This window comes from Misgurnus anguillicaudatus, chromosome 14 (genome assembly GCF_027580225.2).
Source record: "Misgurnus anguillicaudatus chromosome 14, ASM2758022v2, whole genome shotgun sequence".
Lineage (NCBI taxonomy): Eukaryota > Metazoa > Chordata > Actinopteri > Cypriniformes > Cobitidae > Misgurnus > Misgurnus anguillicaudatus.
The window spans coordinates 24,096,489-24,113,165 of record NC_073350.2 but is presented as its reverse complement, the minus strand read 5'-3'; the positions used below and the strand labels follow the sequence as shown (position 1 = coordinate 24,113,165).

General features: G+C 38.0%; 2 protein-coding genes across 2 annotated transcripts; one reads left to right on the top strand and one right to left on the bottom strand.

Moving 5' to 3' along the window:
- Window positions 1–4,294: 4,294 nt before the first annotated feature.
- On the top strand, window positions 4,295–7,600 carry klhdc7a (kelch domain containing 7A). Its single transcript, XM_055184883.2, has one exon. It carries the CDS (start codon window positions 4,361–4,363, stop codon window positions 6,683–6,685), a length of 2,325 nt encoding a protein of 774 aa, XP_055040858.2. The 5' UTR covers window positions 4,295–4,360; the 3' UTR covers window positions 6,686–7,600.
- A 1,032-nt stretch (window positions 7,601–8,632) lies between these two features.
- Window positions 8,633–15,038, bottom strand: cfap107 (cilia and flagella associated protein 107). The gene is made up of 4 exons (XM_073876127.1): window positions 14,941–15,038; window positions 13,681–13,798; window positions 11,238–11,412; window positions 8,633–10,745 (listed from the first exon to the last, which is right to left on the bottom strand). The coding sequence occupies exons 1-4, from the start codon at window positions 15,033–15,035 to the stop codon at window positions 10,489–10,491; spliced, it is 645 nt and encodes a 214-aa protein (XP_073732228.1). The 5' UTR covers window positions 15,036–15,038; the 3' UTR covers window positions 8,633–10,488.
- Window positions 15,039–16,677: the final 1,639 nt, after the last annotated feature.

Genomic DNA, 16,677 nt, shown 5'->3' with positions numbered 1-16,677 from the left:
TAGCCATTCCATTACATGTTGATTTTTTATTGGGCCTGTGACTGTCAAATGAATTTAGATATAACATGAGCTGTACATGTACACTGTAAGAAAAAAATGAAAAGTCCTAATATGTAGGCTACAATTTAGGTACAGATTTAGTACCAATATGTACGCTCTAAAGATAAACGGTGCTGGGTGGCACTGGAAGTGGTTATTGGCTTGTAGTTATGGAGGAACTATTTTAGGTGCCATATAGCAACGATGAAGTACCTGTGTAGCACCGGTGTAGAACCATATTGTGCTATGTAGAACCATATGTGGTGCTATATTACCCAAATATGGGGTGCTTCATATTTGCTATGTGGCACTGGAAATGGTTCCTCTGTGATTGCTGGCCGGGAACCGCTTTTGGTGCTATTGAGCACCGTTTGTTTTTGAAGTGTACCTTTGAGGTACTAATATGCACTCAAGATGTACTTTTCAAAAGGCTACTGCCCAGGTGACCATTTTTGACTATTTTTTCTGACAGTGTATGAATATGTTAGAATGGAAGTCAATGGGGTGCAAAAGTCTTTCTTGACTTCCTCTTAATGTTTGGTTTCAGGCTGCAATTTTTCTGCATTCCCAAGAGAGTACGATGTGAGGGTTTTATGAAATAATAATAATCATTATTATAAATTTATACTATTTTGACCCATTTTTTTGTGAGATTTTTTTTACATACGGGTCTGGTTTTTATAAACTTTTCCTGTTTTAGGTTTCATAGACTGATGTCATCCAGAATCATTGTTTATTTGAAGTTTTAACAGGTGCATTGAGGATGACAGAACCTTATATCTGGAAAGAACCCTATAGTACAATGACTCACATCTTTTTTCAGCATTTCAGAGTTTAAGATTTTGCTCTGCAACTACAAGGTGTGTTTTCCCCCAGTTATGATTAAATTGAATGTAATGAGATGTTTTCTAAAAAAAAAAAAGATAATGGCAAAACAGTGCATCTGTTGAGTAGTCTTTACTGGCTAAAAATGCAGTGAGACTAATAACTCCCTAACTAACTTATTTTAATTGGTCTGACAAGTCTTTTACTAAAGGAATGGGCTAAAACTAGAAACTATACAGATCCTGTTCAATATGTATAAATATTTACAGTCCAAATCTATAAATATGATTTGACAATGGAGTGATAAAAACATGTTACCACTTTTGGAAAGTACCAACATTCATTTGATAAGATTATTTGTTCATTACTTTCACACTTGTGCATTATTTGTGATTAAAGTTGTTGCCTACTGACTTCTTTATTTGATCTTTTGTATTATTTTTATCTGTTTACTCTTCTTTCTTTAGAGTTTAACATTAGCAAGGCAACAAGAAGTCCCTACTGACCCCAATGGTGAATGTGATTTCACCAAGTAGGATGTAGGATCAACACCATTGTTGGTTCTGGATCAACATTTTCATTAAAGGAATATTCCATTTTCTTAAAAGAAAAATCCAGATAATTTACTCACCACCATGTCATCCAAAATGTTGATGTCTTTCTTTGTTCAGTCGAGAGGAAATTGTGTTTTTTGGGGAAAACATTGCAGGATTTTTCTCGTTTTAATGGACTTTAATAGACACCAACAATTGACACTTGACTCAACACATAACAGAATGTGCTCTTTTAGACCACAACTTTTCGTCTAGGTCCGGTCCAGCGCGACCTAAAGTAAATGCGTAGTGACGTAGGGAGGTCACGTGTTACATATATAAAACGCACATTTGCGGACCATTGTTACCAATAAACTGACACAAAGACATTAATTAGTATCAGTTATATACAACAACGTAGGAACGGTCCTCTTTCAACACACTTGTAAACACTGGGGCGGAGTTTCGCGTTCGTCTTCTGTGACCTCTTGACGTGATGACGTATTGTGTGGGGTCACGCTGGCGCATCACGACCAGATCTAGATGAGAAGTTGTGCTTTAAAAGTGACTATTTGTTATTTTTATTGTCGAAAATGACAATCGTTTTGCTAGATAAGACACTTATGCCTCGTTTGGGATTTTTATAGTCCTTTGAAACTCCGTTGAAAAAACTGTCACGTGTTGAGCCAAGTGCCAACTGTCGGTGTCTATTAAAGTCCATTAAAATGAGAAAAATCCTGCAATGTTTTCCTCAAAAAACATAATTTCTTCTCGACTGAACAAAGAAAGACATCAACATTTTGGATGACATGGTGGTGAGTAAATTATCTGGATTTTTCTTTTAAGAAAATGGAATATTCCATTAACCAGTCAGATTGCAGGATTAGGGCGTATGTTACATTTAGGTTTAGGATTGTGTTAAGGTCTTTTAAAAATCTCCATATTTCACCTATTATGGACCCTACAGCATTACCTCATGGGATGGAAGTCATTATGGGAAATATATCAGCTCTGAATATGCGGCTAACCTTTGTTGGTGTTGTTTATAGGTGTGTCCTCTGCCACCTCTTCTCACACACTGTGCTTATGCAAAGTAATCCCACTTTTCTCTTTCCAACTTTTTTGTACATTAGGATGAATTGGAATTTTCTAGGCCCACCATGTATTAAAGGATAAAGACTAAATCCCAGGTGGGAGAGGTGGTTTTATAGGCTTAATAAAATCAAGACGACAGGTCCACTGTCATTTGACTTTAATGGGTCAAAGAAAACGTACAAATGAAAATCATTTGTAATCACACTAACTTTTTTAAATTAATTTAGTATAATGAATTTACTATTCATTTCTTGTGACTTTAAATAAATGTCATTGTCAGTTACAGTAATGTAAAGTAATAGAAAATGTCTTTTAATAGCTTAATTATTCTTCTTGAACACTTATACCATCAAAAGTGGTGCGAAAAAAATCATCTCATGTCCCATAGACGCAAGTAAATAATAATTCTCCTTGAGTGTTTTTAAAGACTTTCAAGTCTTTCCCGTTGATTAGTTACCGGTGTAGAGATACTCATTAAAGTGTCTTAAAATAGCCTGATATCTTACCAGGAGCGAATTATGATGATTTACTTTGTTTGGATCCCCTGGAAAAGTAAATTACAAGGAGTCCATTATTCTGGGCTACTGACATTGTTCATTATATCTTGTGTCGTATGTATATGGGCATCATTAGTGCAGTGACAAGCAAGTAATGAAAATAGTGAGATTAAGAGTCTAGTTTATCCTATAGACAAAATACCTAACTATATGTAAACAGAATTGGGCCCATATCTAAAACCCACCAGAATCGGATTAGTTTGACAACGTCACCATAATATATGCATGGGCTGCAAGTTTAAGTCTATTATTTATTTATTTAAATTGGTTTTCTATAATGAAATCCATTGTGTCTTTGCATCCAATACTCTTCATTCGACACATGAGAGGGGAGGGCCAGAGGAGCAGCAGACCTTTGTGACGTGACAGTCAATTATTTACGAGTAAGCGTGGTTTTCTTGCAGGTATCATATTGCAAAACAATGTTTGTCTACAAAAGACAGCATTCGGCTTAGAAAGGTCTGGGATGTTTATGTTATTCTGATTAAGTCAACCAATACTGTTGTTGCATTATGGTATTTCAAGTTATAGCTTGCATAATACAATGTGACCTTTTTTAAGGCTATGCAAATACTGCTCCTGGTAAATGCAAAACACTCTATCATCTATTAAAGCCCGGCTAATCATAGACACTGTTGTCCTGTGTTCATGGGAAAGAACTTTGATCTGTAGCATGTATTGTGCAAACATCAGCATCCTGTTCAAGCAGACTCATGACTGTAATTTGTGTAGTGTATCAACTTACTCCACCTTTAAGTAAATTATTTGTTCTTATGATTATGTTTACAATAGCATGAGTATTTCTGTTCTCATAGTCTTATTAACATACTACCTACACTAACATAAGCTGACCTAGACACATACAAACACATGCAGTCATCACTCCATCTAGTGTCATTTGCATGTTTTGTTTTTTTGTGGTGTTGCTTTCTCTTACCTGGAACAGTGTTATCTTATTAGTGAGAATGTTAATAAAAAAGTCACGAAAATACAAGTTTTTTCATTGTTATATCATCTTCAAATTGCTAATAAACTGTTCCTAGAGCGGTGCTAAACTCTGAAAACATCATACTAGTGCTTTAAAGATTTTAAAGCAGTCACCTGCACCAGGTGGAATGATACTTGTCCCCACCCTTAGAGAACACAGGATGCAAATCCTCGGATATCAGGTTCTGAGTCACCCTGTGTGAAGAGAGAGACACCTGACAGTTCGCTGCTGCTCTCAGCGACTGACTGCAAGCTTTATTGGCTGGGAAAGCAATCCAAATTAAACCCAATGTCCAGTCGACTACCACGGATTTCAGTTCAGACATGTCAGTAGTAGAATTGTTTGGAGTCCAAATTGACATGCAGCTCCTGGGCAAGCTGACTTTGTCTGGTGCTGCCATACTATTCGTCTCATTTGTTTTTGGATTCTACCACATCAGGGCACGAAACAAACGTCAAGGACAAAAGGGCACAAAGAAAATCCAGGAAAGAAACAGCAAATTCAGTAATGGGCAAGAACCACAAAGTAAAGCCGCAACAGAGGAGTCTTTAGTAAAGCCTTTAGAGGAAAACCTTGGATATGGCAATGGTGTGGTTGAATGTGTCCGTGCTACGGACCTGGGCAGCTGTGCAAAGGATAATATATCCTCAGAAGAGCCTTCATACGAAAGACTTAAAAATGCCAATGGTGCAGTTGAAAAAAGCATGCCTGGAACTACAGACTTGGACAGTTTTGGAAAGGACAAAGCTAACATAACGGAGGATGTAGGTACAGAAGTGGTTCAAGTAAGGAATAGGGGGAATCTGAGATTGACCTTACAACCCCCTGACGAAACTAAGAAAGGTCCAGAAAGTCCAAGCGGTCGACGATCCCCGTGCCTGTTAAAGAAGCTTGATGGTGGTGCTGGTGTTGGCAGGGAACTGAGACAAGACCTTGGTCATGAGGGTATGTACTCCACTTTTCAGTCAAAGGCAGAAATCAAAGTAGAAAACGCTGACCTTATCCTTGACGGGCCGGGTAACAAATCGGGAGTCTATAGCAAAATCTACGATTACTACATAGAGTCCTCCTCTCATTGTGTTGCCGATTTGAGCCCCAGTCAGTCCAGGTGTATCAGTCCAGCATTTGATCAATTGGAAAAGAGCCCTTTGTTTAAATCGAATTCACTGGACTTTCCAAAATTCAAAGAACGTTCTCGAACACCAAGTCCACAACCTTCCAGTTTTATCATGAGAGATCTTGGTCTCACTCCACGATTTTCTAACGAGCCTCTGCCTGTCTTCAAACCAGACCGTGGTAGATCCAGCAGGCAAGCAGTCATCCGTCAAGACAGCTATCTTTCTGCTGCTGACTCTGAGCTACCGATGCCCTTCCCCACACAAACGCATCGTAGTCGTTCTCCTGCCCAACTAAACAACACCACTTTAAAGTCACAAGACTCTGATGAAACAAACACGGATGAACCCGAGGAACCACAGGTAGAGACTGTTGCTGGGGCAAAATTCCTACATCTTCCCGAAAACATGGGGAACGCAGAACTTGAGAGTTTAGCGGGAAAGCTTGATTTAGGCAACTGCTTGGAAGCTTTAGCACTTGCTAAAAAACATGGTCATGCTGCCCTTCAGCAAGCTGCTCTCCGTGTCATGTCTGACAATTACCTCCAGGTCCTCAGAGAACCAGCTCTCTTCGGGAGGCTGAAAGCAGGGGAACGTGACGAGATCCAAACGCAGCGCATGAAAGGAAGAAAGTGGTTAGTGGTTGCAGATATGGACTCTGTAGATTGGATACGTCCAACACAGTCTACAGTTTCAGAGTCTGAATCACTTAAGACATCTTGTGGAATGTATTACTACGATGACTATAAGGACACATGGCACCCTTATTGCCAAATTCCCCAGGAAGTGTTATCTAAAGGTTGTGCAATGTGTACCATGGATAACTATCTGTTTGTCGCTGTGGGTTTCCAAGGCCCAGACCGTCCCTCAAAGAAGGTGTACAGTTACAATCCAATTACTTCAATTTGGAGTGAAATAAGCCCCATGAACGAGGCAAGGCCTCACTGCAAACTCGTCGCTCTGCAGGGTTATCTTTATGCCATTGGTGGAGAATGCCTCTCAACGGTTGAACGTTATGACCCCAGGACCAACAGGTGGACTTTTGTTGCACCACTCCCAAATGACACTTTCGCCGTAGCTCACCGGGCCACAGCTTGCGATGGCGAACTGTTTGTTACTGGAGGCATTTTGAGATACACTCTCTTGAGATACAATCCTAAGACCGACACATGGCGAGAGACCACGATTGCAGGCAGTAAAGACAGGACTGCGGAAATGGTGGCGGTGAGAAACTTCCTGTACCGCTTTGACGTCAGCGCTCTTGGCATCAATGTGTATCGCTACCACGCTGCGGCTCGTATATGGTACGAATGCTCTACGATACGCCTCTCCAACTGCACTGCCTTTCAGTGTGTGACCATGGACAATATTATCTACTGCGTGAGCAGACAATTCACCTTGCGGTTTCTCGCAGACGAGATATCTCCAAGCTTTGTGGCACAGGATTTGAAAGTGCTCTCACCAGTTAAAGGCTATTTGTTTCCTATTGTCCTTGTGCTGCCCGACAACACCACTCCACAGACCCGTGTTTAAGCAAGGTCAAGTATGAAGCAGCTTGGTAATTACAGTTTTTTTATTTTTTTATGTTCAGGACCATATTAAGTGCATGTTTGTGAAATGTACGGTGTCTTAATTAGCGGCAAATGAGATGAAATATCAAGGCTATTACATCCATTTGTCGTACAGCTAGATCACAATTACGCAGCACTTACCGATAAATAAATCTACTGTCTCAGTGAAAGCCATTTGTTTGTTTGGGCCCTCCATCCAATCTGATGTCAACCTTTACATCTTGGAAACGTTTTGCACAAGTGCTTAAAACGTTTCACTGAACATACTGCTTTAAAACACTCTTTGGAAAATGTTTTCCATTCAATACTGTATGTACAATAAAGCATGACGCAAATGCATAGCAAGCATCATAGACAACATGAATGGTTGCCATTGCAACAATTTATGTAAGCTAGCTATTATTCATAACATTTTCTTTGCATATTTGAAGTTATATTACTTAGCATAGTACTTACCATAGACAGATGGGGTCAGAAAGTGTAATGTAAATCTTTTTATTGTGTCTATATATTTTTCTGCCATTTTCATAAATCATGTAATCGTATCAGAAAATGGGATCTTTTTGATCAATGGTTTTATTCATAAAGCATCTCTGATTTCTCTAAATCAACACTGTGCTTCTTCTAATGGATCTTTCCATAGACTTTTTTACATCGCAGAAGCACTTTAGGGAACGCAGAGGTATATCTAGACTTTATAGAGTAAACTAATGACTTAATGGGTAAGGATAGAACTTAATATTTCGTCTCTTCATCTCTGTCTCTATCTTCTGAAGAAATGGGAATAAAAATCACTTTATCAATTATAACCGAGTCTTGGTTCTTGTGTTAGACTTAAATAAGTAAAAAGTTATTACAAAATGTGCAGTTGCAGCAAGAGGCGTTTGTGTGACCATGCAGGATCTTTATTAATTTTAAATGCAATTATGGTGTAAAAGGAAAAGCAATCACATAATCAATTATTGTAAATGAAAATACGCAATACAATCACAGACTATTGCATATGCATGTTTGATCAGAGATGGCACACATGAAGAGTCTGTGGTGATTGTGATGCAGCGCGCCTTGACAACGCTCTATGTGTAACTCTAGCACCATCAAGTGGACCAAATATCAAGGACAGAATCTCAACAAGCAGGGTGCCACACACAAAAAGTCATTGACATAAATGCAGAAAGACACATTGACACAGTCAGAACTGTTGCAAAGCCTAGCAGAGTTCTGGGATTCGGAAGCAAAACCTACACAGCAGGAGAAGTGTGAACACAGATGGCTGAACGTCAAGTATAAGCATCCGATTCCTAGTAATTAAACACTTGAATTCAACATAATTAAACACTTAATGGGATGGGAGATAGAAAAAGTCCCTTTAGAGTATGTCAATGGCTTGGCTGTCCCTCATGTGCAGTAGCATTGTGGTCTAACCGAACTGTTGATTATACCTACAATCCCAATTCTACAATTCTGCTGCGATAACGGATATCACAGCCTCCTCCATAACTGTGTAAAAATAGATTTTGCAGGTTATGCTTTTGATAAATCAGCGAACATAGCTCAACAGCATAAGCTGATCTCACACACATCCAGTTATATTTAAAGGTGCATTGCAATGAATGACTAAAAGAAACAATCAGAACAACCATTTGATGATTGAAAAACGTTTAAATCTAAGAAATGTTGATACAGTAGGTACGCTGGGTACAGTTACACACAGTTAATTGTAACCTGATCTCAATTTGCTCATTTAAAGTCACAAGACCCCAAATCTAACCCCAAACCCAGTCGAAAATGGTTTAAAAGTAGGAACAGGTTCAGACATGGAAAAATGTCATTGTCACGGATCTCCGCATTTTTCCATGTCTGTACCTGTTCTTACTTTTAAACCATTTTCGACTGGGTTTGGGGTTAGATTTGGGGTTTGGGTTAGGATGTCACTTTAAAGCAACACCAAAGAGTTTTTTTACCTTAAAATAACGCTTCCAAAAAAGTTTCAGTCGTTCATCCACTCGAAACAGGGTGAACGGCACTTTCACAATCACTTTGCAGCCCTCTATCGGCCAAAATCGCACTAAAGAAGTGTCCAACGTCGGGTCGCGGTCCTGTAGTTCGAGTGAAAACTACAAAAACTTGCTTTACGGCAGACCTACAATCCAATCAGAGCCAGCTATGCTGCAGTATTTACGACAGTGGTAATGGACAATTACGCTTCTAACCTGTAGGGGGAGCAAAGAGCAAAAACTCTTTAGTGTTGCTTTAACTATTGGTTTATACTATTTTTTTTCGGACTTTTAAACAATTGTCACCTGAAGTTAGGATTAGAGTAGGGTTTGGGTTAAGATGTCATTTTATGTTGCAGAAAGTCGTTCTAATCCCAAACCCACGCAAAAATGGTAAGAAAATATGAAAAACAAATGAGTAACCAATACATGAAGCTGACACGGAAAAGAAAGTCCGTGGGACAGACACGGAAAAATGCGGAGATCCGTGACAATGACACGGATAAATGAGCAAAATATTCCGTGACTATAACACGGAAATTTGTGAGATCAGGTTGGTTAATAGAGTCTTGGCCAGGTCTTAAAGGTGCAGTGTGTAAATTTTACTGGCATCTAGTGGCGAGGTTGCGAATTGCAACCAAAGGCTCAGTCCACTGCTCACCTCTTGCTTTTGAAACACATAGAGAAGCTACGGTAGCCGCCACCGGACAAACATTTCATTGCCAGAGACAACTTAGTAAAAAAGTTTGTCCGTTAAGAGCTTCTGTAAAAACATGGCGGCACAAAATGGCGACTTATATGTAAGGGGGCCCTCTGTGTATGTAGATAAAAACGTCTCATTCTAAGGTAATAAACACATAACGGTTTATTATGAAAGGTCTTTTTACACCCCTGATAATATAGTTTTGTATATTATTTTGCATTTCTGTCAAGAGATCCTTCTAAAAATTACACACTGCACCTTTAAGCTAGTCCCAGACTAAAATTTTCGTTAAAGTTGTCTTAACTGAAAACAGCTTGTCCAGGAAACCATCCCTTAAAGTCTAACTTTACTCCTGAAAATAAAGATAAACATACCTTACAAAAAAAAACAATAGCCTACTGGTGTGCATCTTGAGACAAAACCATGGCAATGATATGTGTTCAGATATGTTCTTAAACTAAGCCAGTTCAAAGTGCATTTTAGTCTGGGACTAGGATAGGCCCTGTCCAGAAACTGCCCAAAATGTTCTTTGGAATAATCTTTATATCTTATTATCATGCTGGAATAATGGATCATCAGGTTTTGCACTAATTGTAGTTTAATATAAATGTAAATACAATTTGTGTTTCAAAAATTTTTCAGTTTGCTAAAGACAGGGGGAGACACCAAGCATGGATCACCGCTGTGTGGAGAAGTTTGGCAGGCAGGCAAGAATGAGCTAACATTGTATACATTAATTTAACACAGTAACGTTAGCTCAGTGTAGTAGTTGATACAAGTTAGATATGATATATGAATTAAGATATATGAATCAAATAAACTACTATAAAGAGACTCTTGTTATTGATTCTATGTGGAAGTCTACCAGATGTTTCGTTTGGAAACGTTTGTTTATGTTGTTGCTCCTGAGGCCGTCTAGCCAAACTTTTCCACTACAAGTACTCTTTTGTGCATGCGAAGGTAAAGTCTCTTTATGAAATCATACATCTCAAAAAAGAACCTTTTTGGGACCTTTACTTTAAGAGTGTACTGGAAAGCTAAAAGTGTTGAGACAATGTGCATGGTTCACAGTGGGCTGGCTGGATTACTGGAGATCTGCCTGCAGGGTCTGCGACTCAGTGCCAGGTTCTTATTGCTGTGGTTGGCAGGAAGCTGACTGCTGGAGAAGCTCTTGGGCGCGGTGACGCAGCGAGAGTGACAGAAGGCACTGATGGGGTGTAAAGGGTATGAAGCCTTATACACGCTCAGTGTGGGCACAATTGCCCGCTGGTGTTCCTTCTGAGCCCGCCAAGACTCCAATAAGCCAAAGTTTGTAGGGGGACCTGTGTATAAGTAGCAGAGCAGATGAGAAGTAGAAATTAAAGTTAATGCAAGTATGCCCTGTCAACGATTGGTCAGATAGAGAAGTAGTCCCATCCCAAACTTATGCCATTGAAACATGTTGCTCAAAGAAAGTATGATGCTGAAAGTGTTTACATTCTTTAGAGAAATCAATCTAGAAATGGCTTATGTAGAGTTCTCTCTTGACATTAAATTAAGATAAGAGGAGGCATTTTAAAATAGACAAATTATAATACATCGGCTTTAAATCACCCACTGACAATAACAGATGTTCAGTCTCGCACACGCATTTGCCATTGTTTTATTTTTGTCTGTGGTGAAATAGCAAATAAAATTAGGACTTAGGAAAACGAATAAAGTTTGAGTGAACTGTAATGATTTATAGGGATGTTCTACAACATTAATTAAAAAAGTGGACTGGACTGTATTAAAATCCACAAGCAACCATCTGGAGTGAAAGGAATGCTTAATACCTTGGATGGGGTGATCTGACCTCTTTGGGACCCAGGCCAGTTTGTCAGAGTGCCAAGTGCGCAGTGTGGGCAGACCGGCAGAGGTCTGCCGCCCATACGACTCATCGTAAAGTGTCACCAGGTAGTTGGAGGCGGGGACGCCGTGATGAGAGAGCAGAAGCCTTGTGGGAATACCCTTAATTGTCGAATAAACACATGAATATTTATTTTATTGGACACTGAAAGTCTAAACACATTAGAGAGCACAAGCTAACTATAAAAGCTTATATAAAAGTTGAAGTGTCTAATGTAGGTATCATGATGATGTAAGGCAGGGTTATTCAATTCCGGTCCTGATGCTAATGGAAGTCCACAAGATTATTTGAAAATTACAGGCAGGTGGGTTTGATTAGGGCTTATCAGACAACAGGTCTTCGCAGACCCCCAGTCAGGCGAAACTGAGTTTCCCCCCAAAAAATAACAAAAAAAAAAAATGTCAATACTCGCAAAGATGTAAAATTGATGTTAATTTTACAGTGCACTAGTGACGGGCGATTTCGAAGCACGCGTCATGAGGCTTCGAAACATTTACAAATCTTTTGTTTCGAATCATTGGTTCGGAGCTTGTTTTAAACTGGCCAAATTCACGTGATTTTAGCAAACGAGTCTTCATTATGTCATAATTGTTTCGAAACGTTTCGAAAATCCGACAATTCACCACTAGGAGGAGTTGATCATAAATGACCAGTGTAGGTGAACTTGGGTCAGTTTTTATTATAAGTGTTCATAAAACATTCATCCTTCTGACTAATAACACTACCATTTTGTCTACTTTTTGTTTTTAGACAGAATTAATGACAAAATTGTGCATAATTAAAAAGAGAGTTTGTTTTAATGATTTTCTTTGCTATAAATAAAACTAAAAACACATAATACACTTTTAATTATGTCTAAATTATATTAAATTATTTATTTTTCTTAAAATATATTTTTAGAACAATCTTGCTATTATTTTGTAAAAAGTGTCAAATGTTTGGACAGATTTTGCAATTGTTCAATTGATTTGAAGCTTCATAGAGCTTACTTTTTTTCCCATCACTAGTGCACAAGAGGTGAATCCAGATCCAACATGTAGCTACAAGAACCAAAACTGTGAAAAACGCCTTATTACAGGCCAAGCCCCGCAATTTTTAGTTAAGACCATCATTAACACAAGCGGTAAGTAAACAGGTAAGTAGTATGTACATTTACACAACACAATTATATATATTTAAACATATATTAACGAAATATGTATAGAAACCAAAAGGTGATCAAAATAACAAACACAAAAGATAAACAAAAATAATAAACACAAAATAATAATATCTAATTTAATTATTCCCCCTGCAACAGACAGGATAATGGACGAGCCGGCTTCCGGCTGCTTCACGACGACACGCCCACTCATAGCGGACCCGGCGCTATTTATTCAGGCCGCAGGTGGCGATCGGGTTCGACCGGCCGATTACGGAGAAGCAACGCGGAAGACGCTAATAACAGGTAAATATAGACACAACAACAGGACAAAACATCAAACGAAAGACAAAGCTAATGTGTATAGTGATGGTTAAAACAAAGCTTTGAATCAATTGAACCAGTTGCTTTGAAAATTGATTCAGTTTTTCGCAGCGTTCGAAACAGCAAACACGCTGGCGACACCTACTGGTAAAAAAGTGTAAAAACAGCAAGATCTTTCTAAACATTATACACTTTTTACAAAATAATGGCATTGTTCTAAAAATATGTTTTTAAGACAAATAAGTTAATTTAATTAAGACATAACTAAAAGTGTATTCTGTGTTTTTAGTTGCTTTTTTAGTTGTTTTTAGTATGGCAAACAAATAATTTAAACGAACTCCCTTTTTAATTATGCACATTTTTGTCATTAAATCTGTCTACCAATTTGTCTGCTTTTTGTTTATAGTGTTATTAGTCAGAAGGATGAATGTTTTATGAACTTTTATAATTAAACTAACCAGAGTTCACCTACACTGGTCATTTGTGATCAACTCCCCCTAGTGGTGAATCATCGGATTTTCGAAACGTTTCGAAAAAGTTATGACGTAATAAAGCCTCGTTTGCTAAAATCGCGTGACTTTGGCCAGTTTGAAACAAGCTCCGAACCAATGATTCGAAACAAAAGATTCATAAACGTTTCGAAGCCTCATGAAGCGTGCTTCGAAATCGCCCATCACCATGTGTGTGCATTAAAGCCCGTGTAAATAAGGATGAGGATGGAAACGGAATGGATATGCATGTGTGAAGACCAGACCGGCGTGCGTGTGCATGTAGTATGTGTGTGTGGACCAACATAGGGCATAGGGACAGACCACTCTGTCACAGGGTTGGAAGTAAATTGTTTGGGACACCAGCCATTCAAGGCTGGCATGGAATATCCCTGATGTAAGGTACGAGTCCAAACCTCCGATCTGCGAAGACCCATTCTTCTCACGACTACATCAGGTCTGTGCAACAAGTTGGGTGTGAAGTCCAGTCTGTTGGTACTGTTTGCTGGCTTGCATTCTCGCATGAATTGCAATAAACACATACAGTACATGTTGGTAGTTGCCAAATGCCAACTTTATATTTAATATACTTACTAACCAAGACTTAATATTTTTATACTGAGCTAATTATAATTTATGTCCCAGTGCTCCAAAAATCGTTGTTTCCTAATCCATTTTAATTAAAGAACAGTTGGAGTGTTTTTAACATAGCAGTGTCTGATTTTTGTTTCCTGCATGTTTTTTCACTTTTTCACCCATGTAGGTCAAACCAGCATACATACACACTCAATAAACTATAGGCTTACGCCCAGCAGAGCTCGGCCTCACACTTTTTTATCGATCATGTGTAGTTTTTCCATGCAGCTCTCAGGTCTCTTCTTGACTAAGCAACTCCAGCATCAATCCCATTTGTCTACCTCCAGTCTGTGCTGACCAAGCTGATCAGCAGCACTAATCACGTTTGCATAGATTTAAGCACTGCCTGCAGGGAAACTGCATCCATTTAAACGTTTGAACATTGCATACTGGCAAGCTTTTAAGTATTGTGTTAACTTCCCAGAACATCATAAATTGAGAATTCTCGCTAAAACTGCATGGTAAGCATTAATGTAAGATATAAAATTAAATCGTTTTTAAGTGTTTACATTTGGAATAATAATAAAAAAATGCATTTTTATTTGGTGTTATATTTCCACTGAATGTTATTTACATTATGTAGGATGATTTTTATGTTAAAAAACAATAAATCACAAAAATGACTTTAGCTGGGTTTTTACTGCAAGCAGGGTAGTATAATATAATATAATATATAGTAATATAATAATATTGTACCACAAATTATTATTAAATACACTGAGATTTTGGGTTTTATAGTTTTTTTTTTTTTTAATTAACTTTTGTTTGAATGCTTCTAATGACCAATCAGAATCACCTATTACAAAAATCAATTTATGGAAAAAAATACAACATTGTATTTGTTTATTTATATTGTGCAGCACAAAAGTTCATTGGTTTGATTCCAACAAATGACAAATGACTGACAAATATACACCTTGTAGTGCTCTGTAAGTTGCTTTGGATAAATGTGTCTGCCAAATGAATATATGCATAAATGTAAATATTAATACTGTGTCACCCGATAGAAGTTTATAAGTTAACAAATACCTACTTGCAATTTTTCCTCCGACCAATTACCAATGAGTACTTTGTTGCCATATTTCTGCTCTATTCTCCAACCAGGTTGGCTCCATTTGTCATAAAGCTTTTCCATTTTGTATAATCTATAGTTACATCAAAGTCACAAGTTCTTTAACTTACAGTATGAAAACCTCTAGACAGTCAGATGTGATGTAGTTCACAAACTCGGATACGGTAATGACAGTGTCGAAGCAGGTGAAAGGTTACACCTCTGTTGCCATGGATACACCAAACACTTCTGCTGGTACCATGGGAGCAGCTGCAGCAAAAGAAGTTTCAGATTCCTTTACATGCGGCATGCAAATACTGACTAACACTGAATGATGATAATTAGCCTCACTTGTAGCACCAAAGGAGAGACTGCAGTCTCATACAAATGAGGGTATACAAGGGATATACAATGTGGGAGGAATTTTAAGTATGTGTCACAATTTAGAACATCATTTCTGACTCAATGGACAAATTATGCATTGTTTGTACATGGGAAAAACAGTTTAATGCAACACTACACCAATCAAATTCAAAATTATTGGTTTGAAAGAAAAATGGGGTAATTTGTCTGCAGAATATTGCTGAAAACTGATATATTTTAAATCCTTTCGTGTAAAATTGCCATAATCTGTCAGTATTAAATATATCAAGGTTATATTTTCACAGAATGTTATATCCATTATTAAGCATGATTTTATGTAGTAAACAGTAAATCATAAAACTTTAAGACTTTAGCTGGGTTTTTACAAGCAGGGTCACATAAAGGAATAGTTCACCTGAATATGAAATTTCTTTCATGATTTACTCGCATCCAGATTTCCTTACTTGTACACAAACTAATAATTTTATATTAAAATGTCATCATGTTATGTTTTTATATACAGTAGGGCTTTAGCAAACCTCCCAAAAGCTCTTACATCCACCATTAATCTAAAATCTTTTAGTAGGTTGATAAATATCTTCAGAAGAGTAATGATACATTTGTGAGTTAAAATGCTTAAAGAGCACCTATTTCATTGCTACAAAACAATGTTATGTGTTCGCGTGGTTTATGGTTAAAGAACACATTAGTTTAAACATACCCGTACATTTTTGTAGCTCCAGAATTTACTCTCTTCCTGAAACGTACGGATTTGAAAAGCGCTGTGTCCCAGATTGGCCAGTTTACCTGTACGTTGTGATTGGTCTGAATACCTCTGATGTCAGCCGGAAACGTGAAGCTTCTTACCATGTTTGACAGATTCTGTCACTAACAGCAGTTAACTTAAAGGCTGTGAGTCTGAAGTGGGAGGAATTATGATAATGTCGGTCTTGTCCACATCACCAATCCCAGGAAGTAAACTGTTGCTAACAATCCGTGTGTTTGTTGTTGTCCAAGAAAAGAGATTTACGTTGGAGATGATAACTTGCGTCATCGTTTACTTTGGGGTCTGACCTTCATCTTGGGGTCATATCATTAACATGTACTAATACACATCGGACCGGACAATGCTCTTTAATATTTTGAGCTTATTTAGCGATCAATACGATACATACCATTGTACAGAGCGGTAAATTCAAATTTAACTTTAAGTCTCATTGGTTCCTGGATCTCATGACTAGTTGTCATATGTATGTTTCTTCATGAGACATGCAAGAACCTATAAGATTCAACCTCCTGAGATGTCCCTATATTTGAACTTAATGCCATGCTTACCCCTATAAAAGAAAAAAAACATGATGGC